Source organism: Camponotus floridanus, unplaced genomic scaffold (genome assembly GCF_003227725.1).
Source record: "Camponotus floridanus strain SB8 unplaced genomic scaffold, Cflo_v7.5 scaffold132, whole genome shotgun sequence".
Taxonomy (NCBI): Eukaryota; Metazoa; Arthropoda; class Insecta; order Hymenoptera; family Formicidae; genus Camponotus; species Camponotus floridanus.
Window position 1 is genome coordinate 795,362 of NW_020229251.1, and position 20,606 is coordinate 815,967.

Genomic DNA, 20,606 nt, shown 5'->3' on the forward strand with positions numbered 1-20,606 from the left:
CTAAGAAAAACTAATTTATACATAGACATATACGTATCTGAAATGTTTCCATTCTTAATTATATGTTTCTTAATATTCTTTTGGTAAAAAATTTTGCAATTAAATATTATCATTATTATTAAAATGTAAGATGCAAATAAAAATTAATTTAATTAAAGTAGTCAGCAATAATACACGTCTTATACAGCATTTTATTGTCAACACTCGAAATCAAATATTCCGGTAGATTTCCGAATTGTTTTCAAAATATAAGTATGATTTCGAAAGATTTATATTTTTTTAAACTTGTTTATATGTAATTTGAAATTTTGAACAAACACTTAAGTTTTACGCTGTTTATTTTGACAATACTAAACTTTAGGAAATTCATTTCTAATATTTAAAAAAGCTTATAATTTAGAAAGAAAACATTCCCAGACACATGTTTATATGAATTCTTTTTATCCTTATTGTCCATAAAAATCATTATCAAAATTTGATTAATTCATGAATACTTACAACTTTCATAAACACTCTGCACATAATACATACAATTAAATATATAAGCTATACTTATGCTGTTATACGCATTTAAACGTGCATTTACACACACCCATATTATTTAGAAATAATACTATTTTTGCTAATAACTAAGATATATATACATATGTGTTTCATTTAATAAACCATTGCTAAAATAGGCAGTTTCTTTCACTCGTATAAAATTATGTACAAAATCGTTGATAATATATCAATTAAAATCAATTTAAAAAAGTTATTATTCCAATACTATTTTATATTGATATTTATTTTAATTTTATTAAACGCATTAAAATTTTGATACTAAAATATTATTTATTAAATATTTATTTTGTACCTGTATATTCTAAAATAGACATTTTACGAATCCCGCACAGCTAAAATGTATGCAACTTTTATACAATTTCATTGAAACCACTTTTGCATCAGATTTTGCGGTATCTTTTATTATTGTTAATTCATATTTCTAAATGTAATAGGTTGGCAACGTATGTTGATCGTATTGGAATCCAACATATGATTCCGACTTTGCCCGAATCTTCAAGAACCATAATGCCCTATTATAAGCCCATCTATGATATTATTGTCGAACATTATCAAAACTATACAGTTTTATCAAATGAACCAAAAATGATAGAAAAAATAGAAACGAATGATAAAAACATGACGAAGACACATTTTAATACGCTTGTAAAGCCTATGTATCTACTATTTCTTACTAACCGAAATTTTTCTCTTATGCCTGGTACAAATGAAAGTGTCAGAGTTAATATGTGGTGTAGAATGCATTGCGAATTTGCACACCAATTTGCTGAAAATATAACATTGTACGTGTTCGATAAATGGAAACGTTTGAATCAAACTTGGGAAATAAATCATATTGCACTTCCGGATTTTCAAAACGAAAGCATCACAAATCTGGGCCTTATTTTTTACAAGTAATTATATAATTTAAAAAAAAATATATATTTTAAAGATGAAAAAGAGAACAACAATTCTTGATAACTAAAATTATTTACATAAGTATTCTCTATTTTTAAAATATTATTTGAATATATTTTAGAAAATAAGTTATATTGTCTGAAGCAATGAGAGGAGAAACATATCTAATCGTTTATTGTCAGTTCAGTTTATTATTGTCCAGAAAGTTATTGCGATTTTTGTTGTTTAAGATTTGGCGCTTTTTTCATGTTGTTTTTCTTTTGTATTTATATTGTATTTTGTATTTATATTGTATTAATTTAAAAGCCCAAACTTTGCTCTACATTTTAATAAAAATGACTGTATTTTGATATTGATTTCCGTTTTATTTAAACTATGAAATTAAGAATGATAAAAAAGCAAATTCCAGCGTTTTTTTTATATAAATTCAAAATGAGGCGTTCAAAAGCAGCTGAAGTCTCTCAATATAACGATGCATTTGGTCCAGAAACCGCTAATGAACGTACAATGCAATGATGATTTCCGTAAATTTCAATGGAGATGAGAGCCTTGAAGTTGAAAAATTCTGGACGACTGCGATTATTGACGACGACCACTTGAAGGTGTTAGTTGAAACAGAGTCACGCACATCGATTTAAGAACTAGCGGAAAAACTTGGCGTAAGCAAGTCAGCTGTTTCTGATTACCTGGAACGAATTGGAAAAACAAAAAAGCTCGACAAAAGGATGCCGAATCAAAAGAATCGTCACTTTAAAGTGTGTTCTGCATTGAATTTGCGCAAACAAAATAATCCGTTTTTCAATCGCATTGTAACGTGTGATAAAAAATGGATCCTACGATAATCGTCGAAGTTTTTCACAATGGTTAGACCATGATGAAGCGTCAAAACACTCTCCGAAACCAAAATTGTATTATATGAAGATTATAGTGACTATTTGGTAGTTGTTAGCCGAGATAATTCACTACACCTTTTTAAATTCGGACGGAAATATTACGGCAGAGAGGTACTGTCAAGAAATTGGCAAAATGCATTAGGAACTGACATGTTTGCATTCGGCGTTGGTCAACAGAAAAGGCCAATACGACAATACTTGATTACACGCCGCAAACCGACGCTGCATTAATCAATTGAGCTATGAAGCTCCATGAAACTCTGTCTCAACCATCATATTCGCCGGTCTTGTCACCAATTTATTACCATTTCTTTAAACATTTCGACAATTTCTTGCAGGGGAAACCTTTAACAATAAAGCTACTGTAGAAACGCCTTCGAAGAGTTTGTCGCTTCTAGAAATCTAAATTTTATGCTACAAGAATAAATAAATATTGTTTCTCGTTGGCAAAAATATTTAAATTTCAATGGTTCTCTTTTCATTTGATAAAGTTCATTTGCTAAAATATGCGTATTTGAACTTGAAAGTTAAAAACCACAATAATTTTCTGGACAACGTGTCTTCAATGTACATCAATTTATATGAAAAATAATATAAAAATATATATATATTTTATTGTATAATTTTAAAATTGAAAATTACAAATTGAAATATAAAATCGTAAATTAAATAATAATATTAAGATATAAGTATAGGTATAAGTGTTATATTAAAGTTTTCACCTTTATCTATCAAAATTTAAAGAAGTTATATTTATATATATACATACATATATATATATATATATATATATATATATATATATATATAGTGCGATGCTCGCTTTCAACATGTTGCATTACTTCGTAATGTGCATTTAGAAATAAAACAATGATAATAATATACATATAATTAATATGTTAATTTAATAGAATCATTTAATTATAAATTTGGAAATACAATATTTTTTATGTGTTATTATACAACAGAAATAATCATTATATAAAACATTTTTTTTACTTTTCAGAGAAGCAGATATTATCTACAATGACAATGTAGATTCTGTTGCGACTAAAATCAAAGTTTCCCGATTCATGGCCTATAAAATAATAGAGGAATGTTTTTATTATGAAAATCCACTTTGGCCATCATATATGTTCGATGAGGCTATTGTCTCATTTCTTGGATTATATGTCACCACGCAGGTTATTTTAAGCATTCTTTAGTGCAAACTTTTCTCACTAGCAAACATTATGATGGATATAGTACATATATAGAGTATTCTAAAAGTCCCAGAACGCTAAAATATCTCGAAAACCATCAACTATAATGAAAAATATGCAAGGAACAAAATTGTAAGAATAAATAAAATGTACTTAGTGATGATAAGAATTTAACCTTGGATGAAATACTTAAAGTCATATAAAGGTTCAGTTGATTTTTTTAACTGAAACTCCCCATTTTTTTATTGCATATTCTTATAGCATATTTCAAGAGCTTTCCGAAAAAATATAATTAAGTTAGTTTTTATTAAGTACTTTTCGAGTTATGGGGCTTAACATCATTTCTTAATTATACACAAACCATAAAATATCCTGTAAAATATTCATTTTTCGATTATCTTAATACTTTTATGTACAAAATAATGAGAGAAATCAATTTGTGTGAAGAAAACACATAGTTATTTTCAAGAAAAAATATGTAATTGTTAATTGCAAATTACATATTTTTTCTTAAAAATAACTATGTGTTTTCTTTAGATCAATTGATTCCTCTTATTTTGTACATAAAAGTATTAAAGTAAGATAATCGGAAAATGATTATTTTACAAGATTTTTTATGGTTTATGTAAAATTAAGAAATAATTTCAAGCCTCATAACTCGGAAAGCACTTAATGGAAACTAAATTATAGTGATTTGAAAAGGTCTAAAGAAGGACTATAAGAATATACAATAAAAAATGGGGAGTTCCATTTAGAAAAGTCAACTTGATCTTTATATGACTTTGAGTATTTTATCCATGGTCAAAGTCTTATCATCATTAGGTACATTTTATTTAGTCCTACAACTTTGTTCGTTATATATTTTTCATTATAATTGATCGTTTTCGAGATATTTTAGCGTTCCGGGACTTTTTGAAGACCCTGTATATATATATATATATATATATATATATATATATATATATATATATTCTTTAAAAATGAGCAAGCTTTGTGTTAAACTGATATATATTGAAATAAATTTATATGTATATATGGTAAATATTTACCTTTACATAGCCACCCCCAAATTACTTGACCTTGACAATATTGTCAAGATCACTTATGCCTTGAGTAAAATGTTTTAGGCGTCGCTCATTGTTTATTAAACAGTTATAAACAAAAGAAGCTTTATAAGTTTTACAGAATTTTTCAACATCATGTACAATAATAGACATTTTGTATTGAAAGTTATAAAGGATTAAACATATTGAAAAACTTTTTAACAAACAACGAGCGACGCATAAAACCTTTTGGATGTTATTCAGTGCAGTATATGTCAAGGTCAAGTCATTTGGGGCTGGCTGTGTAAAGTTAAATATTTATCATTATAGAGGGTAATTTTTTTTATAAATCAAAATATTAGGTGAGGATTTTATATTTACAAAAATAAATGAGTTTTTCAAAAATGCTAATTTTCAAGTAAATCTGCAACATACATAGATAATACAATTTAAAATAGTTTTACATTTCTATGTTTCTTTTATTTTTTGTGTGTCAAAGTCACTATGTTACATTTATCTGACTTTAAATTATTATATGAAAAAAAAAAAAAATTCGAAAATTCGCGCGAAAATCATTCAGATTCCACGTAATATATGTATAAATATAGAAATTGTGTAATAAGATAATTTTGCTATATAACATATTTTAATAATTCTAGAAATATTTAGTTTTAAAGTTATATGTTGAGTAATCATTTTGTTATGAATATATTATATTTTTAAATTATTTATTCTATATTTTAAGTGTATAAGAGTATAACAAATTTTTTTTACATACACGAAAATAACAGCTCTAATGCATATTGCTATAGTATGTTAAATATAATATTAATTAAGTAAATACATTTAAACTATTTTCTATAGACTCTCCCAAGTACCCGGATGATGGACCTTTTTGTAGTACAAATTCAACACGACTCTCTTCATTTAGATACTATATATGATACATCACTTTATAATACATCATTCGACATTTATTTTCAACATTACAGTTACATTAAAGGTATGATAATATAATTAAAAATTGATTATGCGTAGATTGTTGAATATATATGCTTAAAGGACAAACAGAATAACTGATAAAAACTTTAATTTTATATACTCTTCATTACACATGCACATGTATATACATAATGGAGCTGTAGGATATAAAATTATATATAAAATATATTACATATACAGAATGTTTCTTTTTAAGTGATACAGTCGATTATCTCGCAAACCGATAATTTTATTGAAAAATGTTTTGATCGAAAGTTGCATAGCTTGAAGGGAAACACATGATGAAAATATAGACTTGATCTTATCAAAGTCAGGATAAGATCATTAATGCTTTTTTAAAAGAAAATTTCTATTTTTTTATTACATAACTACATTCTTGTATTACTTCGAGAGCTTTCAAAACGCTGTAAAAAAGTTTTTTTTCATTGAATACTTTTCGATTTATGAGGCTTAAAATAATATCTTAATTTTACATAAGCTATAAAATATCTAGTAAAATATTCATTTTTCGATTATCTTATATTAATACTTTTATGTACAAAATAATGGGACGAATCAATTGGTGTAAAGAAAGAACGTAGTTGTTTTTAGGAAAAAATATGTAATTGTCAATTCCAAATTAATGTGTTTAATATCAGTTTGCTTAAGAAAAGTATTAAAATGATCAAACTTTAACTTGTTATATCTTTTAAACCAATATCGCCTCTCATTTACTTTTTTTGCGCGGAATTACGCAAGACAACTTTCTCTATAACATCTTCAAATGATGATGAAATCAGTGATGTAACGTTTTATGTATTTTTACTATAATTATTAATTATTATTTACTATAACTATTATCTTATTCATATTCTGATGTAAATTGTATAATTATAGTATCCAGTATATTTCGTTTATTACGAATGAGTTTTACTGAAGAGATATTTTGGCAGATTATCCGTACATATGTAAAGGACAAGTAAGTAATACTCTATACTAGTAAAATTACTACTTTTATTTAAATTAAATTAATTTTATTTTTGTTTAAACTTAAACCATTTTTTTCATACTTTATTTTCATTATTATTATCATTTCTACATTTTTTACTATTATCATTTCCATATTTTTTATCTTTAATGTCATTAGATATATATAAGATATACAAGACATATTTTCAATTTATATATACACTTATCTTTTGAAAGTAATCAAGTTTGACCGTTCCTTTTATAATTTAAACCGTTGCATCACATATTTATCTAAAAACTATAAATCATATGATTAATTATGTAATTAATTATATATTTAATTAAATTAAACATATATATATATATATATATTTATATATATATATATATATATATATATATGCATAATGTAACTTGGACCATTTTAACTTGGATAGTAAAATATCTCAAAAACTAAGCCCAGCAAACAAAATGTTTCAGACAAAAGTTGTATGGTTTCGAGGGGGACATAAGGTGGTACCATTGGTTTGACCTTGAAGAGTTATTTGAAGGTCACATGAAGGTCACCTTTAATTTCTTAAAAGGAAACATTTTCTTATTACATATTCTTGTAGCTTATCTCGAGAGCTTTCCAAAACACTATAATTAAGTTAATTTTCGTTAATTGCCTTTCGAGTTATGAGGCTTGCAATAATTTCTTAATTTTACATAAACCATAAAATATCTTGTAAAATATTTATTTTTCAATTATCTTACCTTAATACTTTTATATGCAAATAATGAGAGGAATCAATTGGTGTAAGGAAAACACATAGTTGTTTCGAAGAAAAAATATGTAATTTGCAATTAACAATTACATATTTTTTCTTAAAAATAACTATGTGTTTTTTTTACACAAATTGGTTTCTCTCATTATTTTGTACATAAAAGTATTAAGGTAAGATAATTGAAAAATGAATATTTTATAGAATATTTTACGGTTTATGTAAAATTAAGAAATTATTTCAAGCCTTATAACTCCGAAAGTACTTGAAAAGGAAAAATATTTTATTATAGTGTTTTGGAAAATCCTCAAGATAAGTTACAAGAATATATAATAAAAAGTAGGCAGTTCCATTTAAAAAGTTTTAAGTGATCTTTACGTTACCTTCAGATAACTCTTGAAGATTAAATCAATGGTACCTTCTTATGGCCTCCTTAAAACCATATAACTTTTGTCTGAAATATTTTTGTCTTAAACTTGAATTTTGAGATATTTCAGTGCGTAGTTTAAAAGGGCCTACCCTGTATATATATATATATATATATATATATATATATATATATATATATTTGCTTATAATACCTTTTATTAACATATCAATAAATTTTGAATAAATTTTATAATTTTAGCAAGCCATATTTTCACTACTTAAGTGAAGTTATAAAGAACATTTCGTCCACTCAAATGCAGACAGACTATTTATTTATGACAGTGCAGCTACTGATGTCTCCATCAAAAATAAATTTTTGTCCTGTAGCGAAAATGGAACGAGATTACAATTATAAAGTGTTCAATGTAACGATGAAATATAAAACAGAGAAGCCGTGTGATTACATACCTGTGACATTTACGGTGTGGAATGACTTTATAATATATAATCGACACCAAATTGGTAAGTTTGCAATAAATTTATTACATTTTATAATGTTTATCATACATACATATTGGAGAGAAAGATTTTCATTATTAAAAATATTATTCATTATGTCTTATATGTATTACATTTATTATATATACATGCATAAATTATATATATATATATATATATATATATATATATATATATATATACAGGGTGAGGCATCTAAAACAGGCCACCTGAATAACTCCGTTGGTAAGCCGAATACAAAAAAATTGTTCAGACAAAAGTTGTATGGTTTCAAGGGGGACATATGATGGTGTCATTAGTTTAATCTTGAAGAGCCACCCGAAGGTCACGTGAAGGTCAGCTCCAACTTTTTAAATGGGACACCTTATATGCTTTTGCATATTCTTGTAGCTCATCTCAAGAGCTTTCCAAAACACTACAATTATGTTAGTTTTCATTAAATACTTTCCAAGTTATGAGGCTTGAAATCATTTTTTAATTTTACATAAACCGTAAAATATCTTGTAAAATATTCATTTTTCGATTATTTTACCTTAATACTTTTATGTACAAAATAATGAGAAGAATCAATTGGTGTAAAGAAAACACATAATTGTTTCGAACAAAAAAATATAATTTGCAACTGACAATTACATTTTTTTGACAATTTATTTTTCGATTATCTTACCTTCATACTTTTATGTACAAAATAATGAGAGGAATCAATTGGTGTAAAGAAAACATACAGTTGTTTTTAAGAAAAAATATGGAATTGTTAATTGCAAATTACATATTTTTTCTTAGAAACAACTATGTGTTTTCTTTACACCAATTGATTCCTCTCATTATTTTGTACATAAAAGTATGAAGGTAAGATAATCGAAAAATGAATGGTTTACTAGATATTTTATGGTTTATGTAAAATTAAGAAATTATTTCAAGCCTTATGACTCAAAAAGTACTTAATAAAAAGATACTTAATTATAGTGTTTTGGAAAGCTCTCGAGATAAGCTACAAGAATATGAAAAATAGGGGTTCCCGTTTAAGATTTCAAACTTGCCCCCCCTCACCGCCTAGGGGGAGGAGTGGGGGGGCTGATTTTAACGTCATTGTACGTCCCCCTCGAAATGACGAAATTTTGATTCTAACCAGTTTTTGGTAGTGTGCTTATTTTTCGAGTTATTTGGCTGCCTAAGTTAAAATGGGTCACCCTGTATATACATACGCACAATTATTAGAAATATTCAATTATCATGCAAAATGATTTTATATCTAATATAATAAACAAATTGCATTTCCATTTATGTTCACTTTATGATACATTTTCTCTGTTAATATCTATTAATGTATAAAAGTATAACAACAAAAGTATAAACAGATACTTGTACTGATAAAACCATTGAAAGAATTATATATATATATATATATATATATATATATTTATTTATTTATTTATTTATTTATTTTACAGGATATTATTATCCCATTGAAAGAATTATATATATATATATATATATATATATATATATATTTATTTATTTATTTTACAGGATATTATCGAGTCAATTACGATATCGAAAACTGGAGAAGAATTATAAGTTATCTAAATTCTGAAAGTTATATGTATATATATGTTCTGAATCGTGCCCAAATTATAGACGACGCTTTCCACTTAATGATAACAAACCAACTTAATTCCATTGTATTCTGGAATATCACGAAATATCTGTCACGAGAAACAGACTACGTGGCATGGTATCCTATGTTCAAAGCTTTAGAATATCTGTCCAATATCTTTCTATTTCAGGAAAACATATATGTTAATATCAAGGTAATAACACATATTATAAACAATATCAATAGTGATGTCTTCAACATACTAGAAACATATTACTTATTGTACATATTAATATTGTGTGCATTTATAATAATAATTATTAAGTGTTTTGCAAAAAAATACATCTAATAAAATATACGTAGCTAGAAAAAATTTGATTAGGTATTTTAAATATACATATTTTGGATGAAAGATAAGTATATTTGTAAATTAATACTCAAGTGTATGTACTAATCTTATAAAAAATTGGAGCTGAAAAGGAGAAAAATTTGAAGATTGTTATTATTTTTAATCACAGTATGATATTTACAATAACGATTTAAATATCATTAATTTTGAGATAGCAAGTTAGTAGGAAACATATATATTAATTATCTGTTTAAGACTCAAACAGTTAACATTAATATAATAAGTTATTAAATTATATTATAGATATAATGTCTACATTTATGTTTACATGTCTACAATATATGCATGTATGCACTTCTGTATGTTTATTTTATGATATGAACATGTGTTAAGCATGTGTGAATGTGCACGCAAGAAAAATTTAAATTTGTGTATAAATACGTATATATAAGTATAGCTATATAAGATAGATATCTTTATAAAAAGAATTCAGAGCTGTTTACAAAGACAGAATGTTCTTAATATGTAAATCTTTTTAATATATAAAATTGCGGAAGATGTCTTTCTATATAGCATAATATAATGCAAGAATCAAAAAATATAAAATTTATATCAAGTAACAATATAAATATATAGAATATATATATATATATATATATATATATATATACAGGGTGTCTCATTTTAATTTCCTCAAGCAAATATGTCGGAAAACAATGAAAAATCGAAAAAATGTTTCAGACAAAAGTTGTATGATTTCTAAGAGAACATAAGATGGTGACATTAGTTTGACCTTGAAGAGTCACATGAAGGTTAAGATAAAGGTCAAGGTAATTTGCAATTAATAATTCCATATTTTTTCTTAAAAACAACTATATGTTTTCTTTACACCAATTGAGTCCTTTCATTATTTTGTACATAAAAGTTTTAAGGTAAGATAATCAAAAAATGAACATTTTACAAGATATTTTATGGTTTATGTAAAATTAAGAAATGATTTTAAGCCTCATAACTCGAAAAGTACTTGATGAAAAAATTTTTATTTATAATGTTTTGAAAAGCTCTCGAGATATGCTACAAGAATGTGCGAAAATATGTAGGGTATTCCATTTAAGAAATTCAAAATGACCTTCACGTAACCTTCATGTAACTCTTCAAGATCAAACTAATGGCACCATCTTATGTCCCCCTACAAACCATACAATTTTTGTCTGAAACATTTTTTCGATTTTTCATTATTTTCCAAAATATTTGTTTAAGCAATTTAAAATAAGACACCCTGTATATATATATATATATATATATATATATATATATATATATATACATACACACACACACATATATACGTATATATATATATATATATATATATATATATATTTATTTATTTATTTATTTATTTATATATTTAGGATAACATGTTATACTTATTAAACAACTTGCTTAATAAACTTAAATATGATGAAGTTTCTAGTGAATACGATCTTATAAAGTCTTTAAGAATGGAGGCTGCGAGATGGGCATGTAATCTTGATAGTGAAACATGCATAAAAAGTGCCCAACTTAATTTAAATCGACATCTCAAAGATCCCGGAAATAACATGTAATTTTTCTTATATATTCTCGGTTATTTTAATTTAATTGTTTTGTAAATACATGTGCAATGTTTATTACATTATTTGATCAAAATTTAAATTTATTATGTTATATTATGAAATTATAATTTGTTAAATTATTTAATCAAAATATAAGATTAATATGTGCAAAACATTTATATGAGAGAATTTGTCTTTTGTTAAATAGGCTTTTGCCATGGTGGAAAGAATGGACATATTGTCAAGGTTTAAAAATGTTGAACTATTCTCTTAGCAATAAAGATTCTTTTCGGTGGAGAGTATATCTGGAAAATGAAAAATTTAAAACTAAATTTTTAAAATATCTGTCTTGCCCTGCGTATTCACAATTTATCAATCCCTATTTAAACCTTATAAAAAATGATAGTACAACATCGATTATGTTTTTCAAAGATTTTTCCGATAAAAATTATATTAATTATTTTTTTTTAACTATCGCGAAGCATGCCAGGAAACCTGTAGTACTAGACTTCATATTAGAAAATCTTGAGAACATAAGACCCAGGTAATACAGCTTTCTTTTTAAATATATATCTATCATTCAACAATTTATATATTATTTTAATTTATTATTTTACTGTTATAGACAAGTCAGCGAGCATGCAACATTTATTGTTATTATTAATCATGTGTATTCTATAAATCAATTGAAAAAGGTAAAAATTGCACGTGTTTATATGTAAAATTAATAATCATGATGTAATATAAATTTGTTATTTAATATTGTTGTTGAATATTAAAATAATTTATTTTATAAATGTACTACTTTCTAACAGATAAATTTATTAATGCAACAGAAGTTGAATTAAATAAATGTAAGAAGTTATGGTTTTTTGTGAAAGAGAGAAATAGGAAAGTAAAAGTAAATTTTATGAATATTGTACTAATATTCCACTTATATTTACTTATTAATCATTAATTTTTTGCTTTTATACAGTATATATTAATGTTGCAGTATCCCAAGTAACAAGTAAAAATTAAATGTCATTTAATTTAATAATGTCATTTAATTTCTTTTATGAAATAAACATTTTTTATTTTTAATTTCCAAAAATACTATTTCTAAAATATATATAATTTTTAATAGAATGACAGAGTTGGAAAGAATGAGTCAGCAAGTGAGAAAGTAAAAAAAAGAAGAGAATTTCTTTACATGGAAACTTTAATGATTTTAATAAAAATCGATTTATATAAATTTTAAAAAGAGAATTTATAAGCTTTAGATTTAAATCTTAGTTAATCTAGATGTTTAACTCTTAGTTAAATACATTTAAATATTTTTCAGTATGATTGGGAGAGATATTACGTAATGTGATTCGCATACTTTAATATTATACAAGTCATTAGTTTATCAAAAATCTAATTATGATGGATAGGTTAACACGAATTAATGCAATAGTCTGCTAGATATATCAATTATTATAATAATATTTTCTCTATGATAGCCGTAACTCGTATAGGTTTCTAATTTTATTTTTAAAATCACTAATTCTAAATTCTATAGATATTTATTTGTCATTACTTACAAAATTATTTGTAAACTTATTATTTATTTGTTCTTAATTATTTGTTCCTTACAGACAAAAGAATTGTTAAGTAAAATACAGTGCAATACTATGCACATAATATGATAGAACACATAATACAATAAAAGAATGATTTTTGTTTCAGTAATTTTCTCATGATATTTTTTCGCCTATGCTTTTCTATAGAGACTAGGAATGATTTATTTTAATAGAAATCTAGAATTGAGATTTATTCAGTTATTTAGTCGCGGAAAAAATATATTCCATAAACAACAACTTATTTTAAAGAAATTAATTATTTCTGAAACTGAGGCACTATTATTCACATTTGGTTCTCTCTTAAGAGAAAAATTAGTTCGAAAAATTTATATTTATATTTCACATTTAGAGCTTTACTCATTTTTTTTAAATTCATGTCATTTTGTTCGATTGCTGAATTTTTGATGAAGATACGAAATCTATATAAAAATCAACATTAATTGATTAAAAATGTTTATAAACTTATAAACCAGTTTTTTTTTGGGATTACTAAAATTTTGACTCTGAGAAGAAAAATTGTAAATTTTATAATGTATAATTATTATTTATTCTTATTATATATTTAAGATTATTGTGTATGTATTATATATATATATATATATATGTATATATATATTAATATAATTATATTTATATATACACATACACGAGGTCATATTTAATATAATATTTGATAATTGATTATTGGCCATTCACACTAATACTTAATATTGACATAATCTGTTTTAGATAAGCAATTTAGCAGAAAGCTACAAACGTAAGGCAACGTATTTACCAATATATAGCAATATATACCAATATGTTTTAAATATTCAAAGCAAGATACGAAGGCGCAATTTCGAAATCAAATGTCAAAAGGATTACTTTCAGAATTTTATGAAATATCAATAATATCCGTTTAAAAGTAACAATTATGACGCAAACACATCTATATATCTTTCTTACAAATAGCATTTTATAATGTTTATAGTTATCGATTTATTATTTATGCTTATATGTGTTAATAATATATAATTAAATACACATGCATTTACAACGATACTTTATGGCCTGCAATTAACCAATATTTTTCTTTATTAACATGAAATAATACAAAGTGTTAATTATATTCATAATTATAAATAATTGAAATTAAATATTGTTATATTATATGAATAAATTTAATCGCACAAATGAGAAAGTATCTAATATTTGACATTATGTATATATATATATATATATATATATATATATATATTATTATTATTATTGACATTATATATATATTATATATACTAAAAATATATTATTGTACCTTATATGTACCTTTATTTATTTTCATCAAAATTATTATCCTAAGTATTCCTGTAAAGATATTAGTCAGCGCTTATTGTTTATTAAAAAGTTATTAGCCAAAAAAATATGTGAAGAAAGTTATTTGCAAAGAAATTAAATAGTATATTAATGTAAGAAATCTGTCTCAGAAAATGATACATAAATATTTAGAAATATCAAAATAATAATTTTCTAAGTTAATTATTTTTCAAAATGTACATAATATTGAATATGTAATATTGAATATACATAATATTGAATGTGTAATATTGAAAATGTACATAATGTACATACAGCTTAATATTTTTGTATTCTTTTGTTTACTAATCTAAATTACTTCTTTGTAAGCATAAAATCGTAGTTTTGTCATTAAAAGAATTGGAAGATTTTATTTTTTGACAGCGTGGCATTGTTCGTTCATGAACATGTTATTGTCTATGAGGTTGTAAACGTATAGTGTCATGAAAATTTATTAGAAGTCACTGACACCTTGAGGCCAAGCAAACAAAAGTTTAATTTGGTGCATTTGAGGTAGGTGAACTTGACAGACGGTTCCTAAAACGATTACCTCGTTTGTTTCCAAATGTGTGTATATGGTTGTTCCATTGAAATATATAAGATCTCTTGCACGTATATAATCGCATCGTTTGTAACATTAAACAGATCGAATATGTGAACTTATTTATTTAATTTTTTTCGCAAATTTAATATTCTTTTATATTATATATCCTTCAATATTATATTTACATTGAAACTACATTGCATATTAAACAAATTTAAACCATTAATGTTTCCTGTGCTTTATTGAAACTTCTAATTTAAAGCTATATGATAATATGTACTTCATTAAATTTTATTGTAATTATACATAATATATTCTTAGACAAAATATTTAAATTCTCTCTAATTCTCTCTCTCTCCCTTCCCCGCCACACTCTCACTCACACACACACACACACACACACACACACACACACACACACACACACACACACACAGAGTTGATAAACATAAAATAAAATCGCACTCTTTTATTCTCGACGTAATTTTCTATTTAAATGTATCATTAATTTTTGTAGATAATTATAACAACTATTTTACACAATTTTTTTTAATACAATTTTTTATTAAAATAATTTTTTGTAAAATAGTTTTATACAATAATGTTTTACTACTGAGATGACTCGACTTCTTTTTTTTTACCTTTTTTTGAAAAGGTAATTTTTTTAGGATATCACTAATTTTTGTAGACAATTAAGAAATAACTATTTTGCACATTAACTTTGTTTAATGTAACATTTTTGTTGTTTAAATAATACTATGTCTTGTGCATAAAACAGTTTTATATTATACAATAATATAAAATTTTTTACAATTTAATACTGACACATGATTAACTTTTTTATACTTTCTAAAAAAGTAATTTTTGAGGATATGTTAAATGTCCAATTAAATAAGCAAAGAATCCGCCACCAGCCCCGTCATTTCATTAAAATATGACGATCTTCTCTTAATATACTTTTATATACTTAATATACTTTTTGCAAACTTCGTAAAGTTAAAATATTAACAAAGCTACATTCTTCAATTAATTCCAAGTGAAGTTCACTTTAATAAAATTTTAATTTTAGATTTAGTTACAAACCTTCGACATTTTCAATGAAGAAAAATCGTTTCTAAATAACTTTAGAAATCTGTTATTAATGTTACTAGATAGTGTGATAGTACAGGAGACTGCATATAGGATGAGTTTGATTTCGTGTACCAATTTTTTTTTATGCGAGGGATTACTGCCCAGGTAGCAAGCACACGTCATTTTGACGTTCGAAAGTAGTCATTTTTGGTCATATGTGGTCAAAATGACTGATTATTGTTACATGACTTTATATTGACGTCTTGCTATAACATTATTTTGACATCATTTTTCAGTCATGAAGTGACGATTATTTTATTATGAATGTCATTAGTTAGTACATCGATCCCATAAAAAAAATCTTTTAAAATTTTTTATATGACATGACTTATTTCGCGATCAGACTTTTTATATATATATATATATATATATATATATACATATATATTTATATATATTTATATTTATATATTTATTTATTTATATTTATATTTATTATATATTATATTTTTATATTTATTTATTTATATTATATTATATTTATGAAATAGAGAGATGAATTGAAAAGTTTAATATTACTGGCAATAACGAAAGGAATATTACTGAAATATTACTAAAATAGTCAAAATTATTAACTGATTCTTTCTATAAAATATTACTGATTTACAGCGTTGTAATTTATATAATAATTACTGTAATCAGTGATTATTTACTGTTTTTCAGTGATAATACACTGATTCACTTTTAGAGAGTGCTTTATTCGACAACATTTTTAAATATATTATTATGCTAAGAGAAAGACGTCAAAATGTGGTACATGTCATGACGTCAGGAATCTGTGACATTAGATCGTCACTTTTACGTCATAAAAACGACAATTCGTGACGTCAAGAAAAATCAGTGAATGACCAATTTGAAACATCAAAATGACGTGTGCTTGCTACCTGGGTGATTGCAATTGCAATAAATTAATCGATACATAGGTAGCAATTATTTGGATAAGTATTACATTCGATATGCATGGTCGATTCAAATAATTGACATCTATAGGTACTTTCCGATTCACATATGATGCGCATAAAGTGACAGAAAATGTATAATAATATGCGTAACATGAACTATACATTTTCTGTCACTTCATGCGCATCATGCGTGAATCGAAAAGTATATTATGTACCGATCAATTCATTCCAATTATAGTCGATAATTTCTCGCATGATAAAAAAATTATACATCTCTCATCGTCACAAGAACACAGCGCCTCTTTCGTCAAACGTGCGAACCGTACAAGAAAAATATGTGAAAAATGTAGCCACGATCACGAAGGTGACGTTTCTTAATTAACACATTGAAACTTTGCATCGTTATATTTCTGCTTATAGAGCACATAGAGCAAAAATAAAGACACTTTCCTTATATAAATCGAACCCAAGCAATTGATTAAATGTAATAAGAATTTGATCGATTCAGCGGTGATTGAGAACCGATAATATGCTTTACTCGCAACTTAGCCTTTCGCGTAAAGATACACGGTGTGTCTTGCGCCTGAGTGATGATGACTCGACTTCAAGACACTACCGTGTCTCTTGATTATTCCATGTAATAAATTATTTTGTATTAAATTTCGAATTATATTATTTAGAAATCCAAGCAACGTAAATATAATAGAATAGTGTGTCCGATGGAATCAGGCATAATTGATACATATACAACAAAACTTATCGATATGTTAAAATTTATCTCGTGCCTATCTCCGCGTTAGCAGAAACCTTCGGCTTTTTGCTTCGGTTCACTTACTAGTCTTCCAAAGATGAATCCATGATCTTGCGAGGGCTGGTCTCCAGGCAAAATTATTTCCGACCTTTATCTTCCCGCGATATCGGCGACACCTAATAAATGTCATTGAAAAAAAAGATTGTATGGCAGAGATCAATTAGGAGAATGTAGAATGTTACGTACTTGAATAATTAATGGCGCAATTAATACATATCTTTTTTTGCTTTGCTATGATATTTGTAAACCTCAACTTCCTCCTTTCACGAAAGGAAAAATAATTTATCCGGCCGCTAAAAATAACGATGGAATAAAGATGCTCCAAACGCGCATAAAATATGTAAAAATAGAGAACAGAGGAAAGCACTCTTTTATAAGAACACAATCTATATTATTAAATTCGAGAAATAAGCTATGAAGAATTTGATGATCGTATATAAAACACATTTAATTCCTTCCAAGAGATCTTATATTGATGAATGAAAGATATTTTCTAAGCAAAATTAAATATTACAGTAATTTCTTCCTGTTTTCGAATTATCTCTGTTCGAATATTGAAGTCAAGAGCACAAATGCGGAGCATATTAGAACTGTAATTAGATATAATAAGTGTCATTATTTAAGCAGGAGCAATTGTGCTTAAAATACTTTTGATATTTTATATAAATCAACTAAAAAGCGTTTCTTCATATAAAGAGCCTGTACCTTGTAAGCGTAAACGCGTCACACATTTGCTCGCGCAAATGTATGTGCGATCTATAAGCTGCAATGACATGAAAGTAAGAATCCAGTATAACTCTATCCATGTTTCACTAAACATGATCCAGTCTTTGTCCCATGATCTGGCACCTATAACTTTGGATACATTTGCATCATTTTGTAAGGTTTGTCGAGCGGCAATAATCATGTACTTCGACTTAATGAGAACATTATTTATTTGATAGAGGTACACTTAAAACTGTGCGGCCGGACCGACGCCACGCTACCTCGACACACGTGGTCGCTTCTTCCCGCGCGCGCTCTCCCTCGTGTATATATGCCGACTGACGCCACGCTGACGCCACGCTGACGCAACACTACCCTCTTGTCTTGCCAGCGCCCCCGCCTTCCATGGCGTACCAGGGTCATGTACCCTATAATAATCTGGGCGCGTAATTTGGTTTTTCTTTGGTATCACGTTCATCTCACAATTTCATCTCTTCCTTTATCGAATTCCACCTACGCAGCGGACATAAGCTGCCATAAAAGTTACCTGCATTCAACACAAATAACGTTACATATTTCTTAACTAAGTCAAGTTCGTTTCGGAGATAATATAATAGACGGAAGTCTTATTTCATCACGGTTACAATCGTGCTGAAAAAGTATGTAATATTTCCGTTTAACATTTAAATTTACTTGAAGTTAATGATATTTATCATTTCTAATTAGAATTTTTGCTGGTATAATTTTATTAATAATTTTAATAAAGATTCATATTCACTTTCCTACTACTGATTTTGATCAACATTATGTCGCTGAGTAATATACAAGATAAAATGCGTTTTAATTTCTTAGGATTTTAATTATACTGAGTAGGACTTTAATTATCCTGCAATGATACCCGATGCGTTTGTATTATAAGAATACTTTACGCATGATTACAGATTTTCTTATTGTTCTGCAAATCTGAGATATTTAAATTGTACTATTAATTATGCAAATGAGAGCAAGTTATTTTTTAATACATAGATTAATATATTTTGTTAATATTACAAAAATAAAAGCTGAATTCTTAATATAGTAACACAATAACTATAAAATTACATCTTAATATTTATTTATTTTATTATCTCTTAAGTTTTTTATTATGTTAATAATGTATATCAATATATGTATATTAGTACTGCATTAATTATTACTTGCTAATACACATAAATTAATATATGTATATTAATGTGTAATATATATGTGATTTAATAGTGGATAATATTACAGTATAGATTATAATTTTAATATAATGTAAAATAATTACGAATGTCGTACATAATAAAATATTATATGTTTAATTAATATTATAAAATACTATACATATAATTAATATTTAAATATATTTGTACATAAATATTAACAAATTAACAAACAGTTATATTAACATATGTTATTAATATCTTAAATTTGTCACGGATGACTTCCGCGAGATGATCGGATAGTCGCAGTCGGATGTGGAATTCGGTTTTCTGTGTAGGCAAGCTAATTACACTAGCAGTTTAGTTTTCAAAAAAACGAAAGAATATTTATTCAAAAGAAAATAAGTACAGAGTTTCGATGCGTGTGTGTGTGTGTATGGGTGTGTGTGTGCGTGTATGTGTACGGTGTAAATTTTGTATGCGTGTGCGAGAATAAATCGAGTGCAACGTGAATTACGGTATGAGTTTTGTATATGCGCATGAGAATAAATCGAGTGCAGTGTGATTTCGGTGTATAAACTGTGCTCGAATAATCGGCGTGAATCGATTAATCGATAGGTACGGTATGATCGCTGGCGAAACGTTTAA

The 20,606-nt window shown here is 25.9% G+C and overlaps 1 protein-coding gene across 2 annotated transcripts in view; it reads left to right on the forward strand.

Annotated features, from left to right (window-relative positions):
* The window catches only part of LOC112637106 (aminopeptidase N-like), a 54,157-nt gene extending 39,853 nt beyond the window's left edge, over positions 1-14,304 (forward strand). The window contains exons 3-12 of one of the 2 annotated variants that reach the window (XM_025406089.1): positions 999-1,457; positions 3,361-3,538; positions 5,464-5,602; positions 6,478-6,559; positions 7,942-8,204; positions 9,732-10,012; positions 11,563-11,753; positions 11,954-12,289; positions 12,371-12,440; positions 14,079-14,303. In XM_025406089.1, coding sequence (XP_025261874.1) covers positions 999-1,457; positions 3,361-3,538; positions 5,464-5,602; positions 6,478-6,559; positions 7,942-8,204; positions 9,732-10,012; positions 11,563-11,753; positions 11,954-12,289; positions 12,371-12,440; positions 14,079-14,240 — 2,161 coding nt within the window. In that variant the 3' untranslated portion in view covers positions 14,241-14,303. Of the gene's footprint in view, positions 1-998; positions 1,458-3,360; positions 3,539-5,463; positions 5,603-6,477; positions 6,560-7,941; positions 8,205-9,731; positions 10,013-11,562; positions 11,754-11,953; positions 12,290-12,370; positions 12,441-14,078 lie in introns of both variants that reach the window. The other variant, XM_025406090.1, reaches the window with a different exon arrangement.
* The last annotated feature ends 6,302 nt before the right edge of the window (positions 14,305-20,606 follow it).